At 39.3% G+C, this 27,124-nt stretch overlaps 1 protein-coding gene across 1 annotated transcript in view; it reads right to left on the minus strand.

Annotated features, from left to right (window-relative positions):
- The window catches only part of SLC49A4 (solute carrier family 49 member 4), a 72,580-nt gene that overhangs the window by 17,737 nt on the left and 27,719 nt on the right, over positions 1-27,124 (minus strand). Inside the window, 5 exon segments of the mRNA XM_039555461.1 lie at positions 3,597-3,724; positions 8,635-8,702; positions 9,333-9,441; positions 15,160-15,289; positions 20,766-21,028. Of these exon segments, the coding sequence (XP_039411395.1) occupies positions 3,597-3,724; positions 8,635-8,702; positions 9,333-9,441; positions 15,160-15,289; positions 20,766-21,028 (698 nt within the window).

A 27,124-nucleotide genomic window follows, 5' to 3' on the forward strand; every position in this document is an offset into this window, starting at 1 on the left:
TTACATTTTGCAGGAAATATCTTTAAATTATGTTGGGCCTATTTAAAAGGAATTAGGAGAATATTATACAAACAAGGTGAGGAAAATACATTTTGCTGTGACCATTTTTTCAAATACCTTTCCTCCCCCAATATTTAAACCAGACATTACTAAAACTGCTACAAAGAACACCAATTAAAAGAGGGATTTGGTTTGCTTGTATTTTAAAAACAAATATTCGGAGACTTTTTTTTCCTTTCTTTTAGAGTGAATAATTGGCCATACTCTCTGATCTTTTTTCATGCTTCCATAAAAACACATCCATCTACTGCTTGCTCTGAGCCCAGGTGGGAGACAGGCAGAGGAGCATGTATGTCACCCGATACCCCCATGCTCAAGGAAATGACTGGTTTTTGACCTGGGGAAACCACTATCAGGGCCTGCCTATGGATGCAAACTATTCATGGATCAAGCAGCTGTCAGGTGAGATACAGCTGATGTCATCTAACCAGCCTTCATCTCTGTGGTGAAGCCTGCTTAATGCCTGGGCCGGTACAAAGGCTCCCATAAAGTGTCTTGTCTCCTCCCCAAAATGACTGTCCTGTCCTGTGCAAGAGCTCCCTTCTAACTGTACCAGCAATCCTTCAGACCGTGTGGATATTTCAGCAGTTTCCAGGTATTGCTGAAGATGGCAGTGCTTGTGGCTTTGTAGGGTAAAGCCTGACTTGTTCAAGAGAACAACACTGGAGGCAGGCCAAGAGAGGAGGGGGAAGTCCCTCCCAAAATGGGAGCTACATGGTTGGAAGGGAAAACAAAATCTCTTCGGAAGATCAAATGTACACACCCACAAGTTTCCATGTCGGTGTTGAACCCTGCTTGCTCTGCCTCAGATTTGAGTAAGGCTGAAAAGTGTGGACTGAGATCCATCACTGGCTCTGTAGCACTTCCAAGCCCAACACTTGTGCTCTCTGCCACAGGACAGGAGGAAGTGGAGGAGCCTATGAACCTTCTGGCAATGTCAAAACCTGTTGCCTTCAATAACATAACAATCCCTGCTTTGCAGCAGGTGTCCAGTGCTGCCTGCAAAGTGGCTCTGGAATACAAAGTAGTTTATGGACCTTTTCTGGAAAAAAAAAAAAGAAAAGAAAAAAGAAACAGAAATAAAACAAAAATTTTAAAGAAAGATCAGTGAAGGGAAAGCCCCACAATGATGTCTGCTTTTGTTTTGCACATCTTCCAGCTCTACTAAAAACACACAGAGAATAACTACTCAGCAGTCCACCATCAACACCAGCCCACTGATATGCAGAGGGACTTCCACCTTTACCAGCTACCACTAATCACTTCCAAAAGCTGCCAGCCCACAGCCTGCATTTGACCTCCTAGATTTGTACTCAGATACACTCTACGTCTCAAACTTTTAATTAAAAAGAGAAGAAAAAAAGGAAGTTCATCCAAATCAATTCAAATGTACCGTTTCTCCCAATTACTGTGAATGCAGAGGTCATCATCATGTCGCATCATTACATTGAGGAATAATCTAGCATGAAGTCCTATAAATTAGCTTAAATAGCTTGTGTGTTTTCATCCATAGCAGTGTATTTTATAAAGATATACCACTGCTTTTCTGTGTACAAGGAATTAAATTGAACAGGCACATTACATCTATTTTATATGAACTTTAATGAGAACAGCCTGATACGAACCTTCCCCCACAGCATATCTATGAAATTTAAACGGAAGAAAAAAGAGATCTTATTTTCTGGCTGCACATTAGACTCTGATGCTTTAGATTGCCTTTTTTTTTGAGGAATGCACCACATTCCTGGCACTTCTATTCAAAACAAGCTTATATTTTAAAGAAAAGGGTTCAATATTTACAGTGACATATATAAGAACAGCACTGTCAGAAAACTCTGATATATAATTACAACTTAATCTAAGGAATCATCCGTTTTAAGAGAAATGGTAATTGCATGAAAAGTACAACCCAATCCCTGTATTTGAATCAAGGGATGCTAGTTTAGGATACTATATATCAAACCTCAAATACCCTATGTACTTTTACGTCCTGACAATGGATCACCTTTCCAAAAAAAAGCAGCACAATGCACCTAAATGCTATAAACAAATAAGAATTCTTATAGAACCTATGTTGCATGCCAAATTCTTTACTAAAAAAACAATAAAATAAAATCAGAGAGAGCTCCATCAGTTTTGTTTTCAAACACTGGCGAATGTACGTAATGACTTTCCCCTCTTGAAACGTCTCTGCTTCATTCTTATGCATAGACTTGAAGGGTCATTTATGTGTTTGGCTTGTTGCATCAATTCAGAGGATAGAGCTACTGTAAAAATTTACATTACTGCAGGCTTGTAGTGATGAAGCAGGCAAGCACGAGAAAAAAGCTTTTATTGCTTTTATTTTAGATTTGATGGAAAAGTGTAGTCATTTAGTATGACAACAGCCATCATGAAATTTGATTTGTTTATTGATTGAATTATGTTTTATTTAAGCAGAATTTCTGAAAGCATTGAAATTTCAAGATAAAGCACAAATTTGACCTATCCATCCAGATGGTGTTGCTCCTGAATTGATCATGTATTTCAATTTGCTGTACCCACTTTAGTTTATAGTTGTGACATTTGCAGTGCACCAAGGACACCTACTGAAACTCAAAGTTAATTTGAGTAAAACACTACTCTATATACTACTCTCCACACCGAACTCTTTTATTAAAAATGGACAAAAAAAGTCTTCATTTCTCCTAGAATGCATAAGTTGCTTGTAACAAAGATAGAACTATATTTTAAATGTATCTATAGAATTCTTTACTAAATAAATATATTTTTGAGTCTTGATGGCTTAGGTTTTACTGTAATTTGCTACTCTGTTGACAGTCTTGGAATCACAGGTGGATCAGTCCTTTGGTGCAGATAATAAAGTGAAGGATGAATTTTTAAGAGCTAAGCAGTGCTAGCTTTCAACTAAGGGTACAGCTAGCTGGCAGCCTGACTAGACCTCTGAGCTTTTCCCCCACTCCTGCCAAGAGCTTTTTTCCTTGTCTTTTTGAGGCGCAGGCTGAGTTAATTTTGGGCTGGAAGAGTTCCCTAAACCTGCATGCAGGTGCAGAAAAAGAGGACAGCATTGTGCAGGGACAGATTTAGATGGCTGAAAACACTACAGGTCACCTTGGTTTGAAATGCACCACGTGTTCCAGTAACTAATGTAAGTTTCAAACCCCAAAATTCCCAGACATGTCACTGTTTCTTATATGCAATGCTACTCTCATTCATCTGATTTTTCTTGATTTATTTCTCACTTCGGTTATTCCAAAGGACCCAAAACAGAAAAACACTCAGTTACAAATCAAATTTAGATGTGTATTCGGGGTTCTTATTATAGGGTTAAGTTTTTAATCTTTTTATGAAGTTATTCAAAGCCAGTGAAGATATTTCAGATTCAATAGACTTTCTAAACTTTTTTTTTTCATTTTAGTAAAACTACTGTATTACTAAAGATACCAAACCAGGTTATAAGATAGTGCAGTGAAGACTTCAAATACTTGCCTGCAATATCAGTTATAAAGAATAGGAATTAAAATCATTGTCGATACCTGTGGTTAAAGGCAGATGAGTGACAGTAGTTAGACAGGTGAGAGTGAACCAGGTTGATGCTAATGTTGCTCCAGATAAAAGCAGCAGCAGTATGAACTTCAGCATGCCCCTGATAAAATCTGCAAATCTAAAATAAAAGCACACATCAGAGCAGTACAAATGCTGATTTTCATATTATTTAAATGTGACGCTTGACAATTAATTCAGTTTATTCTCATTAAACATTCTGGAGACTATAAAAACAATTTAAAAGTACTTTCTCATTTTCAGAAATAGAAAAAAGGTATTTTTATAGAATGGTGATATTTCTAGCTGTCAAGCTGAAGAGCCATGGATTTTTTTAGCTGCCATGAAATAACAACCAAACCAGAACAATTCTCAAGTAATTCTCAAGGCATCAAATGAATACACTTGGAGGAAAGTTTTTTTTTCTTCTGCATTTGTTGGACACAATATCACACCACTACTTTCATCGCTGTTTAGTCAGCGTTTGCCAGTCTCCCTTGGCAGACACAGAGCTCCATTAGCATATGAGGAGGTTGCCACGTTTTATTCAAGACATAGTTAAGTGTCAAGATTCATTCCTGTGGGAAATGGAAAAACTCCAAAAAATTCCAAAGAAAGCCTAGTTGAAGGTGAGAAGGATCAGCTTCTGAACCCTTGGAGGCATCGGTGATGAAGCTCATGGTGGCTTAGGCAAGGAAGGAACTCTTTACACAGGGGGTCATACTGCCAGTGGCTGTTTTGGGTTGAAAAGTTCCAGAAACCACAAGCTTGGTGCTGCTGCTCTTCTACACAGACACTGCTGACAGACATGGGGAGGGACAGCCCCACAAGTCCTTGGGCAGTCTGGCTGTTATATAGAGGGAATTATGATCTTTATACCACTTGATGGTACAATTGCTTTTTTCATCTTTTTTTCCTTTTTCTTTCAAGGAGCCAGAATGCTTTGAGCGGTGCTTGTGTGGCAGAATTATCAGTGCAACCACTCTTTTCAAAGGGGATGTTAACCTAACTACTGAAAAAGATATATTAGAAAAGGCAATGTCATTTATTCTTGAGTAATTTGTATAATCTCCTGCTTAGGAGATGTGATTTTGGGAGGGACAGGTTAGGTATGCATTTCTAAAGCATATCTTCTGCCCCCACAGCCTCCTACCTTGATTAGGCTAATGGTAGCATAATCCACCTAGTTTGGTCCATGATGAAATTTGTCTGTCCATCAACTAACTGCCTTCTCTGCCCTGACAAAGAGCACTCTACAGGCAGATACCTTATAGCTTACTTGATAAAACAGAAAATGCTACCAACATTTTGAGAACTTCCACATATACCGTACGAGATGTAGGAGTAATGCAGTCAAATGCTCTCCACTCCCCCAAACCAGCTTCTTTCCTCTTATTTTGATTCTCCCCATGCTTTAATTCCACATTGAATTTAGCAGTGAGTAATTCAATAAGCAGTAGTGGGAGATCAATGCTGCATATAATCTGAGAAGTTTATGACTGCAGTGTTCAAGTGGCTTATGCATTCATCTCCAATACCCAGAGGTCAGCTGCTACTGGTGGATTTTTTTCTGACAATCCAATCTAGGAGTCAGGATTGCCTCACTGGTTTGCCAGTTTCTTTAATTATTCTTTGGGATCACTAGGGTCAAAATCAGCAATTTTAAAAGCTTTGCAGAAGCATCTCAAAGTGTAAACTTTCAGCTTATTCCACAGAGACTCCCACTTTGCCTGCTGGCAGACAACATCACTGTTCTCTGTTCTTACAGGCAAGGGCAGTAACGTGGATCCTGTCTAATGAAACAGTGTGAGAAGTACCAGCCTTCTTGAAGGGACATTCACAGACAATAGGTCTGGGGGTGATCTCTAGGGGATTCTGTCTCTATACCACCACAAGGAATATGTGAGGATTAGAGCATGATACGCATCTAAGCCATTCATAACAGCTAAGTGGAGAAAATACCTACCAAGCAGCTGCAACTCTTTTTGACACAAAGATCCCAGTTTGGGCAGCAGTATGTTCCAAAGTGCTCTCAGATATCATAGAATTCCAAAAGGGTCAAATGTACCCCAAAGGTAAAGGTTTATGCAGCTACTGGATTCAGCCAGCAATAGAAATAATGGCAAAAAAATGACATAGCAACCTAGCCTGAACTTGGTAATTGAAGGACCTCTCTTTCTTGTCTGGTTACAGGAATAAAGAAGAGTGTAAATCTAGTCTACTCTTCAGAATACTTGTTTCAATCAAAAAATATGAGAAATTACTTTTATCCTCAGGCCCAGCATTTGATTTCAAACCTTTGCTCTGTTTAAATCCTTCTTCATCATCTAGCATGTAAGGGATTGTCTGCAGCTGCTAAAACTGTAGGCACAACAGGAGAGAAGGTGCATATTTTGCCAGACACAGACCTCTGAGCCTACTGCTGGTAACAGTCTCCAGCCTCCCAGCAGATCCAGCCCCAGGCTGTATCCTACAGTTAAAATCACAAACCTGCACTGCTGACAACACTGCCTGTTGCTAAGGAAATTATCATCATGCCATAAAGTTTCAGCATTTTGACTACACTGCAGGTTAGAAACAGGAACTGAAACTGAGCTGCAGAGGACAAAACCTCAGAAATATCTATCATCCTTGGCAAATGTGGGGAAAAAAATAAAAAAAAAAATCTGAGAAAAAGGAATAAAATTATGTTTCCATGCACCATATTCCATTAGCAATATGAATGCTGCTCTTTGACACTGCTTTTCTTCAAACTAGTAGCATTTGAAAGCTGCCAGCAATGGGTACAGCACCTACCAGCTGCCCAAAATAGGCCTGGCTTTTCAATTATAAAAATGCATCAAACACATTAGCTAAACATGTAAGTTCATGGCTATCAGGACAGCAGTGGGTGGAGAGTAGAAGGATTTATGTATAATGCTGAGGAAAACTTGCACCATTTTGAAAATGAGATAGATATACAAATTTCCAAACTGGGCATTATTTTAAATACAGATGATTTAACACCTACTGTGATGTACAGGACCTAATGCTCCAAGGCAAGGCTCAGGTTGTTAAAAATTCTTAATTATAGAATCTGCATTGACAAAAATGGAAGGAGCAAATTCCTAAACTGCACCAATTTTGCTTTGACAAATTAGCAAAAAAAAAAAAAAAAAAAAAAAAAAGGAAAAAAAAACCCACCCCAAAACTAACAGCTTCTTGAGAGGTGGTTAAGGGAGAGAGCTGCCTGCTTGGCAAATCACAGTTCTGACACTGAAATATATCAACTTGTCAGCTTTGACAAGAATCATTACTTAATTTTCCTAATTACAACATTCAGCAGATTACAGTCAGACTCGTCATTGATTCAACCCTACACAGATAAATGCTGAATAGGCCTAGGAGGGAGAGTCATCCATCAGAAGTGACAAATCACCTCCTCCCTCCCTTTCTGTATGCAAACCCTCCCATCTGAACTGTGCATCACCCAAGTTAGAAAGACGTATTTGAAGACAGACTGTTGGTATTTTAAAAATTTATTAAATGCTACAAAATACAGGTATTCTACAAGGTTTGAAATCAATTTTGAAGTAGTTAAGTTAAAGGGACTGCCAGCATTTCCTGAAACTTAACCCAGGCAATATATTAAATAAATTAATCTACCATAAAGACTGAGAATTGCATGTTGACATAGAGTCTGCAGATTCTCTCCTAACAAAGTTAGGTGAGCTTCTAAGCTCTACTATTGAAATGCTGCAAATATACTACAGATTAATTAATGATGGGAAAGATTAAACTGGCACTCTACCTGCTTCAACATGCAACCTATGGCATCTGTGTCATTTACAGCAGTTGCTTTAAACATCTATTCTCTTACAGAGAAAACATTGTATCTGAGCTTGGCTAATCAAAAGCAACTCTTTTTAGAGGAAATCAGCGCATGAACTTTGTTTGGCTAGATGAAGGCCTTTGGCCTGCATCTGGAGTGGATGGGAGAGAAGCGCTTGTTTCTTTTCCCTAGGTCAGGAGTTTTTTCCTCTCCCTGTTGCAGTTGCTAGGCAGCCTGCAAAATGTCAGCATGTGAAACATCACATTTCTTTATGCATTGTGTACTCTGATGGAAGCACAGCAAGTGAAAAAAAGAGGGTTTGGTTTCTGTCCTAAAAAGATCACTCTCTCCATCCACAACGCCACAACGATGCAACAACTACAGATATCTGCGCATGCGCTGAACTCATTGCAGAAACTGGAGTTCAAAGATTGGACACAGAGAAGCCAGGACAATGCCCAGATATCCCAAAGCAAGGGGAATATGTGATTGGTTTTAATCACATGATAAACTCACTGCTCAGGTCCTCCTAAAAGACTTTTCTACCCTCCCACCATCCCTTTTCCTAAAGAGGACCTCAATGAAGAATAAGCAGCAGCCTTTTGGAAGGGCAATCAATTCCTTGCTGTTCCACTCTCCGTGTCATTGGCATTCACGATGGCCAGAGAGGGCTGTGTCTGGATTTATAAAAGCATAGGTACACCCATACTGTAAGCCCATAGGAGACAGCAGAATTAGGTTATGCAGGAATCCAGCAACCTGCCCAAAATGGGCCCAGACTGATTTCTCTGTGGAAGAACAACGTTATTGTGGGTAGGCTGCCTGTGCTACATTCCCTATATCCCTTTGGGAATCAATATGCCCAAAAGTGTTGATCAAAGGAGACAGACAATAATTTCTTCAATGCTTTCTGAATGTGCTGCAATGAGGTTCTCCCTCCCCTTCACCAGAGCCATCTTTAAAAGCAGCATACAGGATGCCACTGTCAGGAATAACAGTCTGACTTCCAAATTCGGGTATATGCATGTGGAGTTCTCAATCCCCAGCAACCACTAACATGGTACAAATTATTGCTTTACTAGAAACAGATTATAATCCCAAAATGAATTTTCCATTTCAGGTTTCTGGAAGATGAGAGAAAACAAGTTCTGTTCTTAAAAGGATAAACTAAATGACAATCACAGTTGAAGAAATGGAGAAGGACCTGTAATTATTCCTACCTTGCCATTGCTATGCCAACAACACAACCTCCAACTATAGACCAAAATCCAATCCAGCCTGCATCCACCTGATAGGAAAAAAAAACAAAAAACAAAACAAAACATAGAGAAATGTGTTAAAGCTGAGAAAATAAGATGATACTACTTTCAAAACAAATGTTGTGCAGGAGCTCCAAACTGCTAACAACAGCTCTCTACAATAATCTGAACTGCAAGGCTTTTTCTAGGAAAGGAAATAAATTCACTACCAGAAAGTATGACTAAGTAGTCTGTGCCCTAAATGTGACCTCTCTTTATGGAATCTGAGTAATGTCCTCTGTTTTTTTATAATACTCTATCAAAAGCTTAGAAATTATCTTCTCCCCACTTCATCTTTTCCACCAGGCATACATTATTTTCTTTCACTAGAGATGCAGCGGCCAACAATACTCCCATTTGTTTACCTACTTCTTCCTTCTTGTCAAAAGGTGTGTACAGTTCTGAAAAGACTCACCATTAATGGAGAGTCAGCAGGAAGAATTGTGAGAGTTTGGATGCCAAAGCTGCAGTTCATTTTGTTTCAAATTTCAGGGAGTAAAGTGGTCTATATGTATTAATAGCATGTTAAACATAAAAATCTGATAAAACTGCATGCTAGTGCAAAATAAAAACATGCCACTTACAAAATAGCTGCTGATTATCAGTCGGGAGATACTTACTTGGCTTACATGAATGGGTGTTAATATCAAATCCAGAACACCAGACCAGCCTGAGAAAACACCCAGCGGTATCGCGTAAGCTAAAGCAATCATCAAGAATCGGAAATTGCTGTGAAGATAAAACATTGCCATTAGGCTCAACTTATATTAAAAATTGCACCGAGAATAGCCAGGAGAGTAAATCACACCCTAGAATCTATATTCTGCCCATCAAGAAAAACAGCAAAGGTCTGAAGGAGGAGTGAGCCAGGGAAAACAAGAAAGGTATCCAGCCATGTCACTGAATTTCTAGTAGCTGGTATGTTACTGCCTAAGCACTGTGCTAATAGAAAAAGCCAATCTCTCCACAAAGTTCAAAGATTTCTGTAACATGCTGGGCTCATGTTTCTCATTTCTGCAAGCAATTCTTCCATGCATTGGCATGGGCAACCTACTTAGCCTAAGTGTGTGTTAGCAATAATAAGCACTAATTTAAAAGATGAAAAGCTTATTTCAAAAAAAAAAAATCAGAGATTCATCCCTCTTGAAGTGTACTTAAAAAATAAAAAAAAACCCAAACCTGTTTTACTTCTCTTTATTTTGATGAAAAACAAGGAAAGCTCTGGAAATGAGACAGGTACAGTTGCAAGAGTGGAAAATTTTGACAACTTGAACTGGCAAAAATCATATGCAGATATAATACTCTATTCTAAATAGTCAACATGTTTGCTTTTCCCCCTCAATAAAAGTTATTCAACCTTAAGTAGTCAATGAATGTGAAACAGTCAAAGCTTTATCATCTTCTTCAATGTATAGAGCTAAACAGGAATTTAACCAACAACTTCCCCCACTCACCATAACTGAAAACAAATGTGAAATCCTTGCTAAGAGACATCCAAGTTTTCCTTAAAAACGTTTCAAATTGGAAAGAAAATATACTTTGGAATCTGAAACAGTGATATTTTAAAGTGAAGAGATTTTAAGGTGATTCCAAGGTCAAGTATCCCATGGGATATCTGTGTAACCCCAAACGTGGCTCCCTCCAGTCCCAAACGATTTACAAAAAACTGATCTTGATCAGTACCAGTTCCTTGGCATGCAGGGGCAATTTGATAGCACACAGGTACAAAGGCCAAGAGGGAGAGAGAGATTCAATTACTCTCCGAAACACTCCTAAATTTGCAGCTTACGCTGGTTTACTCCCTTAGATGCTCCACACACAACACACCAGCCAGTGCTTTTTGCAGTGTTCTTTTTCACACATCCTCTTCTTGAATAACACATTTCCATCACATGAACATATCCTTCGCTTCCAATACAATTTGTGTCAGATTTATTTTTTAATGCAAAGAAAAACAACTCTCAAACTCTCAGCTCTTCTATACCTTGGTTATATTTCTCTGAATGCTACTGTCTTCCTGACAACTTTTTTTCCTTTAAGAATGCCATAGTCTTATCCGAGTCTATCTTGTATCACCTTGGCATGCTATTTAATACTATCAATATGAAAGCCAATTCAACAGCTGTAGAACAAAATAAAAAGGAATTTTGCATGGACACAATAGGACCATATTGTAGATTGCTAAGAGGGAACAAGTCTGAATGCCGTGTTCTGAAATAACACTTGCTGAATATTCAAAATCTTTGGCAACCTGGACCTCAGCTTCATTAAAGAGCTACTTCTGAGGGAGAACTTTGTCATTTACTTGACCAGAATTTCCTGTGGTGTATGTTTTCTGTAACTCAAGCAGCAAGACAGACTGTGATGTGGGATAGCTGCTCTGTGCCACATCCAACTCCTAGTACCAATACCAGATTAACAGATCTGCATGATGGCTGTCTCCAGGGACAGAGTGTCTTAGATTACAATATAAGATGTAACCGAAAGTATATATTCTATCACCATCTGTTGAAACCAGGTGGGGCAGGATTCTTTATCTCCTCTGTGACACATCCCTGATATCCCCCAGAGGGAGTTATCTTCTTTTAATGGGCCATCCAGCCTCACTGCATGACTCATAAAATTACATCATCCCAATGTGAGATGTTCTGCCCAGGGGGAGCATTCCTACCTGGATATAATCTGAGGTTTGGAACACCACACTCAGCCCTTACCTACTGGATTCCCAGAGGACGAGCTACATAACCACCACTGGACCTTCAGAGGAGGACCAGACCTTTCTACAGGATCACCACTTCGACAGAACCACTTCAAAGAGGACGGCAGCCACCATTTAATCAGACTGCTGCCACCACCCTGCCTGACAGAGTGTCAGCCTGTATCCTGACTCTGTCAAGTTAAGCCAATATTTCTGTATTATTGCCTTGTTATATATATACACTAGTAAAGAACTGTTATTCCTGTTTCTCATAAAATTGCCTGAAAGCCCCTTAATTTCAAAATTACAGTAATTCAGAGGGAAGGGGATTACATTTTCCATTCCAAGGGAGGCTCCTGCCTTCCTTAGCAGATACCTGTCTTTCAAACCAACAAAGAGGCTGCTCCCCTGCCTAGCCCAGAACAAAGAAGGTAACCAGGAGAAAGGGAGCCTGGCAGTGACAGAAACACTGATCACCAGGCATCATTCTGCCCCCTTGCCCAGCAATATCTTGTGCTGGCTAAAGCCATTTGAAACACACATCTTCAGTAGCAGCTCCACATTTCATGGCTCCAGTCACTTGTACACAGCTTTTGCAATTTTGCAATTGCTCCACTGAAAGTAGAAAAATGTGCTGTCTGTCACACCATCAGCTGTTGAACCCACACTGTTTTCCATCCTACCAGCAATGACAGGATATCAGCATTAGCCTCTCTGTTAAACCATTCTGCTGGAATATGAATTGATTTTTTCTTCAATTTTTTTCAGAAACCTAACGCCACTAGAATCTGTAAGACAGGCTGGTTCAGAGGGGAGCCCCATCAAAGTCAGTCATCATTTTCAGAGTAACTTTGACAGTGCCTGTTAACATCAGGCACATTCTGAGCAGCTTCCATTACTGATGGTGATGTTGATGAAAGTGTCATTAAAGCAATAATGATGCATAAAACCCCAGATACAAAATTTCAAAATTGCATACACAGTCCCTAGAAAATATAAAAGCCATGTAACTGGATAAAAGTATCTTATTACTTCAAAACAAAAATCACAACAAGTTTTTTTAATGCAGGTTTTAAGACTTACCCACTGTTTACTTGCATTAAGGTTTTTTTTCCATTGAAGTTTGTGGAATATTCTGAACTGGGGAAACAAAAAGAACTCATATTTGCTTCACCCAAGAAACTGAGATAGGGCACTACACTTTTTATTATGGAAATTCAAACTACACTTGTCACAGTGTGTGATAGACTGTTAAAAGATTTGGGCTTAGCTCCCAAACCATGACCAATCTGTCATCTCCCACTGTAGGCTGAGAGAGTTGGTATCAGGAGATAATCAGACATCAACTAATTGTTACAATCTGTCAGAAGGAGGAACCCTCCAAATCAGAAGGAAGAATCAAGTTCCTAAGAAAATCCCCCAAAAAGGGCCTACAGGGGATGGCTGACCTCTGTTGATGGTATAATAACTCTGCAAGAAGCAGCTCATGTAGATGACTGCCCAAGGACCTGAAGGCATGAAGGAGTGTGGGAGTTGCAAGGATGTGATAGATCCCTTTGGTGTCCAAGGAAAAAAGGTCAGTGACTTCAATGGTCAAGTTATGCTATGTTGCTTTATTTTGAAGTAATAAAACTGCAGCCTGGGGGAGAAGACAGGGAAATGATGAACATCTCAATTCTCATGAGTGTATCTGGTGCACAGCTGGGTCAGCCACCAGCTCACACACGTCCTAAATGCCTTAACACAGCTCTTACATCAGAAGGTAAGTCTACAATAAAGGGAAATCATGATTTCCTGGTAGTCATCTCCTGGTTACCTTCAGTCTATACCACTAAGTCAAAAGAAAGGCTCTCTGAGCCAAGATGAAGCCTAGATTAGGCAGGCAAGAGAGCTTAGAAACCTAATGCCAGATGATGGATTTCTCTTGAAGCATGGCAGACACCATTTTCTTTTATAAAACTCCCTTGCATGACAGATTGTTACTGAATGGCTCCACAAGGTAAGTGGGTTTAATGATGAACTGTTGATTGTTTCATGTACAGAGGAATGAAGAAGTGCCTTTGATAAAGGGTAGCATGGAAGAATGCATAAAGACCAGAGGGAAGAGAGATATAATTACCTACCTATCCACATTTTAAAAAAACCCTCATGATTCTCGGAGACACTGTAAATTATTATTTAAGAGTCAAGTTTGTTTTCTGAAGTTTAATTGATTATTGTTAACAGTAAGCCAGCTTTGCTGTTTACATCCTGACCTTACCGGTATCTCAGGTCCACTGTTTACAAGACTTTGAACATGGAATCTAATGGTTATAAAACTCCCAAATGGAGCACTGTCAAATGAAATTTTATATTTCACCTGCGGAGACACTTGCTGTTTGGATTTCTGTTCAACAGCAACATTTTTACAACACAGCCCTCAGGCAGGGTCTAACTGCACATCAGCTTGGGTGCAGAACAGCATTATTGTGTGTGCTAAGTGTCCTTAAGGGAACTGCTGTTTTTTAGTACCCTGAAGAGGTCACTTTGCTGACTAACACCAGCTGTACCAGCACCACTACACCCAGCTGTACTCACACCTCCTGAGTGCCAGGCTGCTCCAGGATGAACACACAGGATTAAGCATCCTGCCAACTAATTACTCCCCCAAACGAAAAAAGAAAGCCTCTGAAAACAAAAGAAAAGAAAACCCAGTGACAACAAGGGATGAGTTGTTTCCACTGCCTCTAAACACACTTACTGAAAGTACAGCCCACAATAGGTCTGTAGTAACTAAACGTCTAAAGCTCCACAATTATCAAGCTTCAAGCAGCCCTTTATATGCAGATTCAGCTCCTATCACTACATCACTCAACAAACAATTACAGCAAGAGTAGAAGCTTCCCAGTGAAGTCAGTCATATTCTGTACCAGGGAGCAGCTCTTCTCTGCCCCAGAAAGTTCCTCTCTGCAGTATCATGTACAGGGCATGGGCCTTCACAATTATTCACCATTAGTATTTCAGTTGCTTTAGCTGCTCCTCTGAGATCATATTTCCATTACAAAAGATGCTGTACAAACACTGGGGGGATGTGGGGCTGTGTCTTACCAAAAGAACCCAAGTGGGAGAAGCTGCAATACTGTCACTTTCTTTATAACCTTTATTTTTTTTAACCTAAAAATTCAAAGGAAGCTAGCTCACCTTTGAGCCTATCCAGAAACACATCTGGAGACATTTCTCCTATTCCCACTTCATATTTTAACGTACAATTAATGAGATTTAATAGATCATATAATAGTTTTAAATAGTTCATTCATTTCTTCCATGGCTGAATGAAAGCAGTTGAATAATCCTTCAAAGGCAAGTAAACCTCAAATTCATTCCAATATAGTAAGCACAGAAAAAAAGCAAGTTATAAGTTACTTTTGCCCAGTGTTTTCACTGTTTTCTCACAGCTCACTTTCAACAATCTTGTATAACCTGATGTAACAGAAGCATTGCATAAGAAAAGCCATGCTAACAGGAGGACTAAAGCACTGCTGGTGCTGAAGGACTGGCATGAAGTCTGGAGATACACACAGTGGTTTAAAATTTAATGTCTGCTCTTTAGCAGTTAGCATCCTTTTATGTCTTGACATTAATATTTAATTTTATTTTGTTTAAAAGCACTACAAACCAACTTGTTTGCTCAATGAGAAGATTAAAGCACAATTGTTTTTATTTACTTAGGCACTGATCTGCTTTGAAGTGGAAACCCAATGAGGTCCTACCTTAAGAGTCTGCAAAAACTTCTCCTGTAGCTGAGCCGCTGGCTTGCTGCAGCCACGCTGGGGGGGAATGGAGGGCGTGAGGGGAAGTAGGCCAACGCTGCGGAAAATATCAGGGAAACCATTCCAAATTCTAAACAAGAGGGCAAAGAAAAACAAAACCAAGAACAGATGTTAGCATTGAAAGACTTATTTCACTGCAGTGCTGTTATCAGCCAGCCTCCAAGACATAAATCCCACCACAAGTGCTTGACTGCTCCTGACAGCAGAATTCCGTAACTTGAAGGAGAAATTTCTTTCTCCTTCTGCAAACAAGATTTCAAATTGAGATGGGGAATCAATGAGACTGGAAGTCCATTCCAGTGATCGGTGCTGCAGAGAACCAGGCTCACACACAGGGAACTCAGTGAAGAAAAAGGAAAGCTTTTGCTTTTTCTCTTCAGAGAGAACTGCAATATGAGGATTTGGCCACGTTTCCTTGAGATGGAAGTAACTCAGTGCAGGTAACAGCATGCTAGAGACTTTAAACAGATAGGACTGGGGAAGCCCCAGGGCATGGAATAACAATTATTCATTGTGCAAGATGATGAAGGCAAACAAAAGGTCAAGCAAGGCAGCAGTTCCAACACAAACAGTACTACATGGCAACAGAATATAAAGAGCAAAGTGCAGAAGCAGCAATGGCTGATGAATAGAAAAACTACAGGTAAAAGGGGGAAAAAAGAAAGAATACAGCTGTTTGCGGATGCTCTGCTTGTTTAGCAGCAGGTATTTCAAACCTTTGAAAAATTTCATAGCAGAAGTTTGGACTTGAGCTGGAAAAGTGATGAGCACTTCACAGAAAACAGTAAGTCCCATGAGCAGACATTCTGAAGAGAAACAATTCTACCCACAGCCAGTCTAATTAATTTGTTTTACAGGCCTTTTACAATGTATATCATGTTCTCCACAGTCCTCAATCCCAGTATTTCTCCTATCCCCTTTGAAAACAAGATTCTTTTCTGCTAAGGAGAAAAATGTATAGCTGAAGTGTGTTATCTTAAAAGAACTTGTGATCTTATAACAAAGAAGTGTTCACTGACACCACAAATAAATTCCAACAGAGCTAGATACTCAATTGCCTTAATTTTCTTTTTTTCTTCTCTTTTTTAATAAATCAATATGAACATGGCACTTTGCCAGGTCTTCTGCTAAACTAGAAGAAAATAAATTCAGGAAACTGAAAAGTAAATAACACTCAAGAGTCCAAATGGATCAGCTGGAGATGGGGAAGGGAAATGAATGCTTCTATTCGGCATATGGGAAAAAAGGCATATCAGGACAATGCCATTTTTCATGATCAAATACCAAAGGATTCATTTTGAATTATGTGGTGTCTCTTCTCCTGCTGTGGTGTAACTGAATGTTTTGAGGGCCAAGGGCACTTTAACTAGACCTTCTCACTCCTCTGCTCTCCAGAAAATAGATTAATTTCTATCTTTGTGCACATGGTTTTGGAGACCATGAGCAGTGAATAAAGAACTGGCTGTAACTGATCATCCCAGGCCTAAGAAAGAGATGAGATGCTCTGTCACTACAGGATGATGCAGCTCTTTAGTAAAAGCTGTTTATCCCCCCTCCTGCCTCTAGTCTACATATAGGTTTATAGGTATACATACGTACATGAATACACACATTTAATCATATATTGAAGGAAGATTTAAGATTGCAGACAGGTAAAGCCAATCAAGAATGTGGTCACACAAACCCATAAATTTTTGTCCAAGGTATTCATTATTTAACACTGTTATACTGCAATGCTGTAAGGGGAAAGGCCAGGGTTTTTTTCTGAAGAATGTAAACCACATCGATAATTTTAAGTCACAGAAATATCTCATAAGAGATGCCCATCTGGAGCCTCATCTATTAACTGCCTCAAGATTTCTGCCATTCAAATTGCTGTAGTAGGAGCAGTATAGTAACCCTCTTTTTTTGTTTTTTAATTATTAAGTTCAGCATGCTGTCCTTGTAGTACCTTCTTGCAACTCTTTAATGTTTCCCAGTGTTATACTTTGCAGGCTAACAAATTTGCCTACATAGCTCTGCTCTCATGCACAAAAGAAAAGTGCAGAATTCACTCTGGAAACAAAAGCATTTCCCTCTGGTGAAGAATATGAATTTTTAGTGCCATCTTAGCTTTGTACACAATACTTACACCTCTATCAAAAGTCCAGGTACTGCCAAACACATCTGGTTTCTTACATACTGAAATCCTTCCTCAATAGGAAACCCACACCCTTATCTCCATCATTTACTTTACCAGACTAGAGGAAGAGGAATACAATCTAAAACTTTTCCTGGGCATGTAAGTAGTGAGTAAAAGCAAGCAAAATCAAGAAGGCAAGAAATAAGTCCATGCTGAGAGCAAGGGAGCTGTAGTCATAAGAAAGAAGCTCTTCTTCAGGAGCTACCGGCTTCTCAACAGGGCACCAGATATGCTCAAACAGAGCAAAGCACTTGGAATGGGGAAAGTCATAAATTACTGCGCAGAGACACAGACATGTACATGTATCTCTTGTGGAGGAGCGAAGCTAGAATGCTTCACAGGAAAGCTGGGTACCACACCACGGTGACTTGTGACATGAGAGATGCCTGCATCTTAGCCTAGGAAGCAGGCATCTGATGCTTGTGCAAACCCCAAACAGACCAGAAAAAAAAAAAAAAAAAAGAGGTTTACAGAGCCACAAGCCTCCTTGATGCAAAGTATTTTTCCTTCACACAGGCTACTCATAGCACAAAAACCTACCCACTCTCAGAAACCCTTCTCCCCACCTCGTTCTGTGGGAACATTCCAGGGGATATGAGGGCCCCTTACACACACACAAACTTTTTTTTTTTAACAAATAATGGTTTTACATTGATATGTAAGAAAGCACAAGGCTAAAAGCTCTGGCTGCAGTCCAGAATAATTCATGCTTCCTTACACAATTCAGGTAATACAATTCACTCCTGATTTGCTATATCTGTACTATTTAAGCTGTGAACCAGAATGTGCAGCGACACAGATGACACAGAAAGAGGCTGTGGCAATTCAGCTGAGCTCTTAGTCTGAGATAAAGGAACAGCAATTTATTAAAACACAGAAGAGACTGGAGTTAACAGAGCAATTTCAGAATGGGTTTATAAGCAATTGCTTCATAATCATGTCTGAGCTTAAGTCCTTGGAAAATTTGCACACTCGTGGCGCACTACTGATCCCAAGTTAACAATTCACATTATTACTGTCTTTTAAAAGACATCATCTAACTTTTGGTGGCTGCTTATTTAACGCTACCTCACACAAAAGCAACAAGCTCATTAGAAATGCAGAGTACTTACCCTGTGAAACTGACTTTCCTGTAGTATCTGAAAAGAGAACTCATACCAAACCTGACCACACTCGCTGAAGAAGTGGGGAAGTGGGACATTTGAGTCCAGCTCCTTGTTCTTCTAAATTCTGCAAAACCTTTGCTACTAATCTGTGAAGTCAATTTGAGCCTAGTTTTCTGCCCAGCTGTTTAAGGGGACAAATACTACCCTACCCCACCTACCAGGTATTTTTTGTCCCACAGGTGAACAGAGCTGTTTGTTCACTATCACCCACCACGAGACAGCCATCCTTCCACCTCTGGAGCCCATGCAACACAAGAGAGGACAGGGAAGCTGCCAGCAGGGACCTTGTGCCTTCAGCTCTCCAGCGAAACAGGGCTGAGGTGAGACAGAACAAATCCCATGAAGGATTCAAAGCAAACTCCTCTCTGACAGTTCTTTGCAATTTTAAACCAGTTGGAGGTTTTCCATCATCTCTGTGATTCACTGCAGGCCAGCAATGTTCACAAAGCAGCACTCTGTCACTGTCTGAACAGCTACAGGGGCTGCAGCTCCTGAAAAGACACATCCCATAGGACACAAGCACAAAGAAACCACCTCTATTCAAAGCACTTTCAAATATTAAGTGAGAAATACAGATGCTCCACAAAACACAATTCCTAGGAAGCTGAAGAGCTGCTGTAGGATCATCTCTTGTTGGGACCAGTGATCCCAAACAGGTCTACAAGGGTGTTCCCACACCCTTGCCAGCTCAGAAAGGTAGAAAGAGCCACGCTGAGACATGGGGCAGGCAAGACCTGAACCTTGATGGCAAAATCCATCCCTGTTTCTGAGGAAAATGCCTAGGAAAACCTCCCAAAAGAGTATCGAAGAGAATGTGAATCTAATGCGCTGCTCAAAGCAACATTTCTAGCGCTACCAGACTCAAACCAGTGGTTTTAAGCACAACACGGTACTTCCTTAGGCAGATGAATTCTTCCCTCTCCACGGAAAACCTGCAGAGGGAGAGCTAAAGCACTTCTCTGATTGCTAGGGTTCTCCTCCCCTTATCTACTGCTCCTGAGCACAAAAGGAGCTTGCTTTCATTTTTCCTTCTTTCACACTAGCCATTTTCATCTGCCACGAGATTTTCAGAGCCTAACACCACATTTACTTGTGAAGAAGGCTAAACTTGAATTTTCTTGTTGTTCCATCTGAGTCCAGTAAAAAGTAGGTTACTCAGAAATACTTGCTGAAGTCATGATTCAAATTCTTATTACACTTTCTTTAAAGCAAACATTAAAGTGGCCCTCACCCAACAGGAATATTAACTTGACAAATTTCCGTAAGAATAATGTCCAGGAGTAAATGATCACAAACAGCTAACTCAGTCCCTTAAACCTCCATATAAACTACACAATGTATATACCTTAGGACTTCTGGAACACTTAGGACTAACTCCTGGCTGAATTTCAGACGATGCAATTATAAGAGAGGAAAACCCCTATCAGATGTGCAACTCTTAATACTGTACCACTTTATATCCACTAAAAATCAGAATGTAGACACTTGAACCACTTAACCAAATCTGTTTCCTTAAAGGTTGCTGCTAATTCTTCTAAGTGACAGGAAGAGGCATAGAAGCCATTGCAATAAAAAGAGCAAGGACATAAAATCCAAGTTTTATCAGGTGAATTTTATATCAGTGATTTTTTCCTCTAAACCATTGTCACTTCATTGAAATTGCTCACCAGTAAAAATGATGTCGTTTTAGTTAAAAACAAAACCTATTGTGTTTTAATTTCAATGTTAGATTCTTAAATACTAATAATCTAATCACATTTGAAAGGCACGTGCATGTCATAAATTAAGGCTCAGTTAATGCAGAAAATAATTTAATGCTAAAAGACTATTGGATTTCCATCCTTACAGAAACAGTAGAAGAAACCCAACTTGTCATGAAAACATATTTTTAATGAAAATTCAATAAGCAAAAAACCAGTCTGGAAGCTCAGAGAAACTGTAAAAAGACATTTCTCCCCAGATCAGCCAATACAAACAATTGAATTACTTCCTTTGGAGTCAGTCTGTACAAAAGGCCATTTAAAAACCTTTCCTACACAAAAGGAAAAAAATAAAGCCTCCTGACTTAATTATTTTCCCTCAGCCAGAGACTAGTTCCTGTGCAAACCAGCCACTAGAGGGTAGTGGTTCTCAAGCACCAACCACACACGAAAGTGTGCACATTTTCTACGTTTTCAAGCGTTGTGGTTGACCCACACCTGCATAGAGCACAGCCTCGATGCGGTCCTTGATGTGCTGGGTGTTGCTCTGTGACACCAGGTGAGCGGTGCCATTGGGAGGTGGCACCACCAGAGGCCCCACCAGGAAGGCGCCAGCAGAGCCCAGGTAGTTGAGCAGCGAGGCGATGGCCGTGGCCGTGGCGCGCTCGTCCGGGGAAAACCACGTCGTGGACAGGAACGGAGCCGCGTTCATCACCGTGGGCCCCGCCAAGCCATTTAACAGCTGCCCTCCGTGAATCAGCCTGAAAGAGAGAACAGACCACGGCCATTTGGATGAGAATTCCTTGCTGGGTTTTGTTAATTAAAAAGGCATGTGAGATATCGAGTGCTGGAGATGGAGCTACTGCACAAAGAAATGAAAGTCCCGTGCAAAAGAAGGGATATTCTGTACACTGAAAGAAGCCCAATTAGATTGATTCAAAGAATCTGGAGCTACTCTGATCTCATTACCTCATATAAATAGAGAAGCAAATGTTCTCTTCAAAGCAGAAAAGGGAATAAAATGGACTTTCTTTGCAGCAAAAAGGTATCATGACAGGATATAAAAGTAGCAAAGGTGTAGTAGCAGAAAAGCTTTAAATTACAAACACTGTAAACCTGACCCCTCGCTTGCGTAAATCCCAACAGAAGATTTAAATTCGTTTTGGCAGATCCAAAATTGAAACACTTCAGCAAAATACTCTGCATATTTTTTCACTGCATTATTTATTTTTATTTACACACTCAGATGAGCTCTATGTGCCTACAGATGAGAAGGCCGGGCTGTTAGGGTTTCCAAGAGAGTCGTCTTCTCCAGCAATCTGGCCATTCTCAACATTCTGCTAAAACAGCCAAGTAAACCCAGATTTTTCTCGTTTTTCACACTCATTGGGATTTAACAGATAAGGCTGGTGACAGAACAGAGATAGTACTTCCAAGCAGTGAAGTCTCTGCAAAGTTTGGCTTAATATTAGTACAATGAACAAATACAGAAAGGACTTTTTGAAGGCTCTCCTACACGTGGAATTCAGTCAGAAACTTTCCACTTTGACTTTTCCAAAAAGCAATCAGCCATGGAAGGCAAAACTATTTTTGGAATTTATACAAAAACTTCATGTCTAAAAAACAGCTAGAGAGTCAAATGAGATATTGCAACCCTCCAAAGTAAATCTATTCGTTGTGCAATAAAGTGATGGCAGATGATATTTTCAAATGGGTGATGTTTTTCTAACCATAGCAGGAATTCAGTGTTATTGCTGCAAGACTTGAGTTGTGAGACATAAGAAGCTATGGCCTGAAAATGGGGAAACATAAGCCAGCATTTAGGCACTGTTTCAAGCCACAAATGGCTGAATAACATACAGTATAGCAGGCAGTTTTTTAAAGCACACAAAGGAATGAAATATGCAAAAGAAATGCCTACAGACTCTTTATCGAATTAAGTAGACTGCAATAGAAAGGAATAGATGCTACCAGTTCTCAGTGGATTAGAAATTAAATTTTTAAACAAAATTTACAAAAAATACACGGGAAAAAAAAGCACTATTATATATCACATACAGGAAACACTTTCTGAGCTGGGAAAGCAATTCAATGTTTTGGGGTTTTTTTGAGGGTTTTTTTTTATGCTCACATAGAAAGGACAGATTTCATTACTGGTGTCGATGATGTGCTTCAGATGGACATCACACCAAGGCATGGTCAGGCCTTTTTAATGCTTGTTAAACTGCCACACATACTAAACCAAAATGAAATAGCTTTAAATAAATAAAAACCACTATATAAACAATGCTCTGGTATAGTTTTCTGGAGGACACATTACATCAATCCCCTATGGTTACTCTATGGTGTACTCGGGACAAACCAAGGTATCCTTGTGCACTTTGGTATTTTCATTCTACTTATCTCACTACAGTAAGTTATTCTCAAACATCTCCTAAAATGTTCCAGAGTATTTGCAGAGCTATGGCACAGCCCAAGAAACAACTGCATTTCAGTAGCAAGTGAGGTAACTACTGTAACAGATAAAGATTTTATTTTAGTATCTCCTCTTGCTCCAGAGTGAATTTAATGTTTAAATTGTGTTCTTGTTATTGTGTGTTTGGAAAACTGTGTCACCACAAAATAACCTCTATAGCTTTAGGCGCCACACTGCCACTTCTGTTCACTGACACCACTATGATATTATTGTTTTAATTCAAATATGCCTCCTCTGTAGTCATCCTAACAGCAAATAAAACCCACTAAAATCAGAAAAAAGTACAACAGTTCTGCAGCACCTGTAGTCATGTAGGCACTTCATCTGATAGAAGAAAAGTTTTGTAAAAATACCCTGAACAAACCACCCAATTTATATATTGTGAAAATTACACACACATACTCTTACCACGTACTTCAGATTTAGATTATGTCTATCAAACTCCATCATCTGAATAAAGCTCTATAACCAATCTCTGTACTCGAGGGAGCACCAAATGTTAATTTTACTTTGCAGATCCCAAGGGAGAAAGTAGCACCTTAATCCAGAATTTTAATTCTATATTACCTTTCTGTCTTTGTTGTTTTGGGTTTGTTGGCTTCTTTTTTCCAAAGGATGAGCCAATTTTGCCTCTCTCAAGGTGTCTTCTGTTGGTGTTTTCCTGGCTGCTCTCTCTCCAGCCTTGTCCTGGCTAGTTTGCTCTCTGTTCCCACAGATTTGCCTTTCCACCTGCATTTTTGGCATTTACAAAGCCTGACATTATCATCCAGGGTAGAGCATCTCTATCTTCATACTGTTTAATTTCTCAAGTCTAACATATTTGAGTTAATAAACACTATTTTCAGACTAAATTGCCATCAATATACAGACTACTACCCCAAATATCTCTGCATATGGTAACAGCCTAAACCTTATTTTATCTCTTTTTCGATACTGGTTTGAATTAAGCTACTTTTTCCTGAGAAAAAGATTATTTGCATGGTTCTTCTGCACATCCTTAACTCATTTCCCCAGAGAGGCAGGGACGAGAGATTCAAAATGCAATTCAGAGCATTTACTAAGCTGCTGCTCTGGGAGATGTATGTAGCAGCTGCTCCACCTGACAGAGAAATATGAACACAATAGTATTGGTGGCTTTTTGCTGTTTGTTACAACATCTTATCAGCACTGCACTAGATTTTGGTCTCGCAGCTCATGAGTTTCCTCTCATACACCATCAGTGCTAAAAATTGCTCCAAGACCAAGAGAGGTTTGTTTCTGTTATCCCCTGATTTTCTTCTTGTTTCTGCTACTGAAAAGGTGCAAAGAGGAACTGCATTTTCCCTGTCACTATTCCAATTTCATTCCGCACAACAAGTTTTCTGTTTCCTGAGGAAAGGGATGAAAAGACAACTTTAGCTCAGGATCCTACCCAGATGGAAAAACATTTTACAGTCTCATTACACTATCGAGTGTAATGTTCATCTGTTATTTATCCAGCTCTGTTTTCAGATGTGTTATTTATCCAGCCATCATTTAATTATTTTCAGGTATCAAAAAGTAGAAAGCTATTGAGGTCAAATGACAGAAAGTAACATGAGTAGAAGGCATTTTAATCACAATCATGAAAGAGAAAATTGCAAAAAAGTTGCACCAGAAATTCATCCTCAACTTACAAAATAACTGATGACTGTAGCTTAAAGCAAAAGTGGGGAAGTAAACATCTACCAAAATATCTTGTTTCTAACTGCCTCAGAAGCCAGGTCAGGACTCATTTTGATATGTCAAGGTTTTTGCACACCTGACCTCTCTGCTAATGAATTTATGTGCTCTGCCAAACTTGTAACTTGCAATTGAACAGGAGCCCTTTATGAGCCCTTTTAAAGAAAAACAAAACAAAACAAAATTATTTGGGGACTGTTAGTAAATGGTAGTGTGAAATATCACATGCCAGAGCATCACAGTAATGAGTAACTTACACATTTACATTATGCATCTATCTATCTAAAAAAACCACAGATACACACACATACTTTTGCACAAAATAAAGATCACTTTTGTTCCTAAATTGGCCTCTGAACTGCAAAAATATAGTACAAGGGATGGTTCAAATACAGCAATAGAAATTAGAGTAGAAAAACACTTATTGTACTATACTGTCATCTCTTTCCCAATTTTTTTACCAAGTCACACTATAAATAACTTTAATTATATGGTTTTCACCACTTCCCTGAGAAGACTTTATATTACTATCAGGAACTGACCTGGTTATACCTGCCTTATTCACTTCTTGCAGTCACTGTTGCAATATCCTAGCAGGCAGCAACAAAGAAAACCATGTAACACTGTAAATGCTGAAATTACAGTATCACTGAGCCAACTGGGTATGATAAAAGTGAGATTATACAGGAAAAAGGTTCTAGTGATTGATGATAATACCATACAGTTAAGATGGGAAAGCACTTCCATTTACAGTTGGCTTTATTTTTCTTTTTCTCCTTGTAAAAGTTGAAACTTTGCATGCATGGTCACAGCCACATCAGGTACTGGATTTGTTAAGCTATCTAAAAGCTGTGTGTTACATAAATGCTTTTTCTAGGTGAAAAATCCAGACATTTAGTGTTTTTACCACTGTGTGTCTAATGCCTGGACTTAGGAGAATTTTAAATGAAAGAAAATCTCATTAGTTTCTGTACTCAGATGGGGAAAAAAAGGCAACAGTGGAGGGAAAAGTACTTACTCAAAAAAATTACTTTTAATACAACGGATTTAAAACCCACAACACTAAAATAAGTATCCAAAGCTCAGATCTAAGACATGTAAACTGAACTTTTTCTGGGAAGGCTAAGACTGGAGAAGTTGGATCAGTATTTTAACTGATTCACGGTATGGAAAAAGCATTTTCACCTTTTCTTTGGCAGACAACACAGTAAAGAGCAGGGCTGTCATCCCCAGGCTGTTGCTTTGACTCTCTGAACACAGTGACCCCAGCCAAGTGGGAAATTCAATTCCTTTGCATCTTAGGAGGGAGTAGAGCTCATTTCAAGAGCCCTGAGAAGATGTGATTCTGGTGCAGGTTTTTTTCATGAAACCTTTACCGTGCTTTTCCCACTCACTGCCATGAGAATTGACCACTTAGTCACTATTCAAATTCTGTGCAAATACAACAAAAATAAACTGTAAATCTGTTTTGCCACTGTTGGGCAAAGTGTGAGGAGCAATGAAGTCACTGAGAGTGCTTATTCTGCAGGAAGACAGCGCTGTAGTGTGCCACTTACTATGGAAAAGTTTAGTACATGAACTGCTGATCCTAACAACGCAAAAAGCAATTCTAGATAAAGAAGTTAATGTTTTATAGAAATGGATGGCTAATACTTCTTTCACATGCCTGTCAATTTAATTCACTGAAACAAGTGGATTGTTCAACTCCTGCTAATTTGTAAGACAAATAGGTTTATGTAGTGATTAGCTCATTGTGGAAACTCCTGGAAGCAAATGAAAGAGACCCTTCCACAGGAGGAATTCAGAGAACTTTTGAAGTGCTGTTGAATTTAGTGTCACTACATGGCAACAAAGCAAGCAAATACCTCCTACTCTAGAATGCCTGCACTGACGTATGATGCACATTGCTTGCCCAGGAAAAGGCATATGAAAAGGCCTGGAGTTACCCACATTATATATTAGGAGATTGATTATACCTCAGAGGGAACCAACACCAGTTTCATCAAGAATCACTTCTTATTTTTCACAATCAACCTACTAGAAGTGGATAGAGCTTTTTCTTTAAACTCACAAAAATAAATACAACAAAAGAACCTCCTAGTAAGTGGAACTTTTTCAGGCACTTTTAAGGCAAAGAGAATTAGGGAGGTCAAATTCATGTTTTACTGCAATTCATTGCTATAGAGTATGGGGAGAACCAATGCAAATGCTGTTTTGTTTATACCCCAAAGAGAGCACAGTAACACTCTATGTCTGGAAAAAGACTGACAAGAAAAACACCTCTGGGTAAAGCAATGAATTCGTCTATTAAAAATAACATTCTGATAGATGAATTTCATGGAAATATACTTTCAATATTTTCATTAAACGATACATTTATACTACAAAAGCTTTCTGCCTTCCAGATATTCATGCGTTGAGGTCATTAGCATTTTTTAGCTTGTTTTTGATGCATGCAGCCATTGATATGAGGAATAATTTAAAGCTGGTTTTTCCCTCACCAGTAAGAAATATTATTACAAGCAGAAAGCTTGAGTCACTGTGTGGTACATTATCTCCAGCAACAGAGTGAAAAAGAAAAGAGAAAAACTTTAAAAATGCACATTTAGCCATTTTCATCAGGAATTAGGCTCATGTTTCACCTCTGTATGAACCATGGCCTCAGCACAGTCAGTCAGAC

This window comes from Corvus cornix, chromosome 7, assembly GCF_000738735.6.
Source record: "Corvus cornix cornix isolate S_Up_H32 chromosome 7, ASM73873v5, whole genome shotgun sequence".
Taxonomy (NCBI): Eukaryota; Metazoa; Chordata; class Aves; order Passeriformes; family Corvidae; genus Corvus; species Corvus cornix.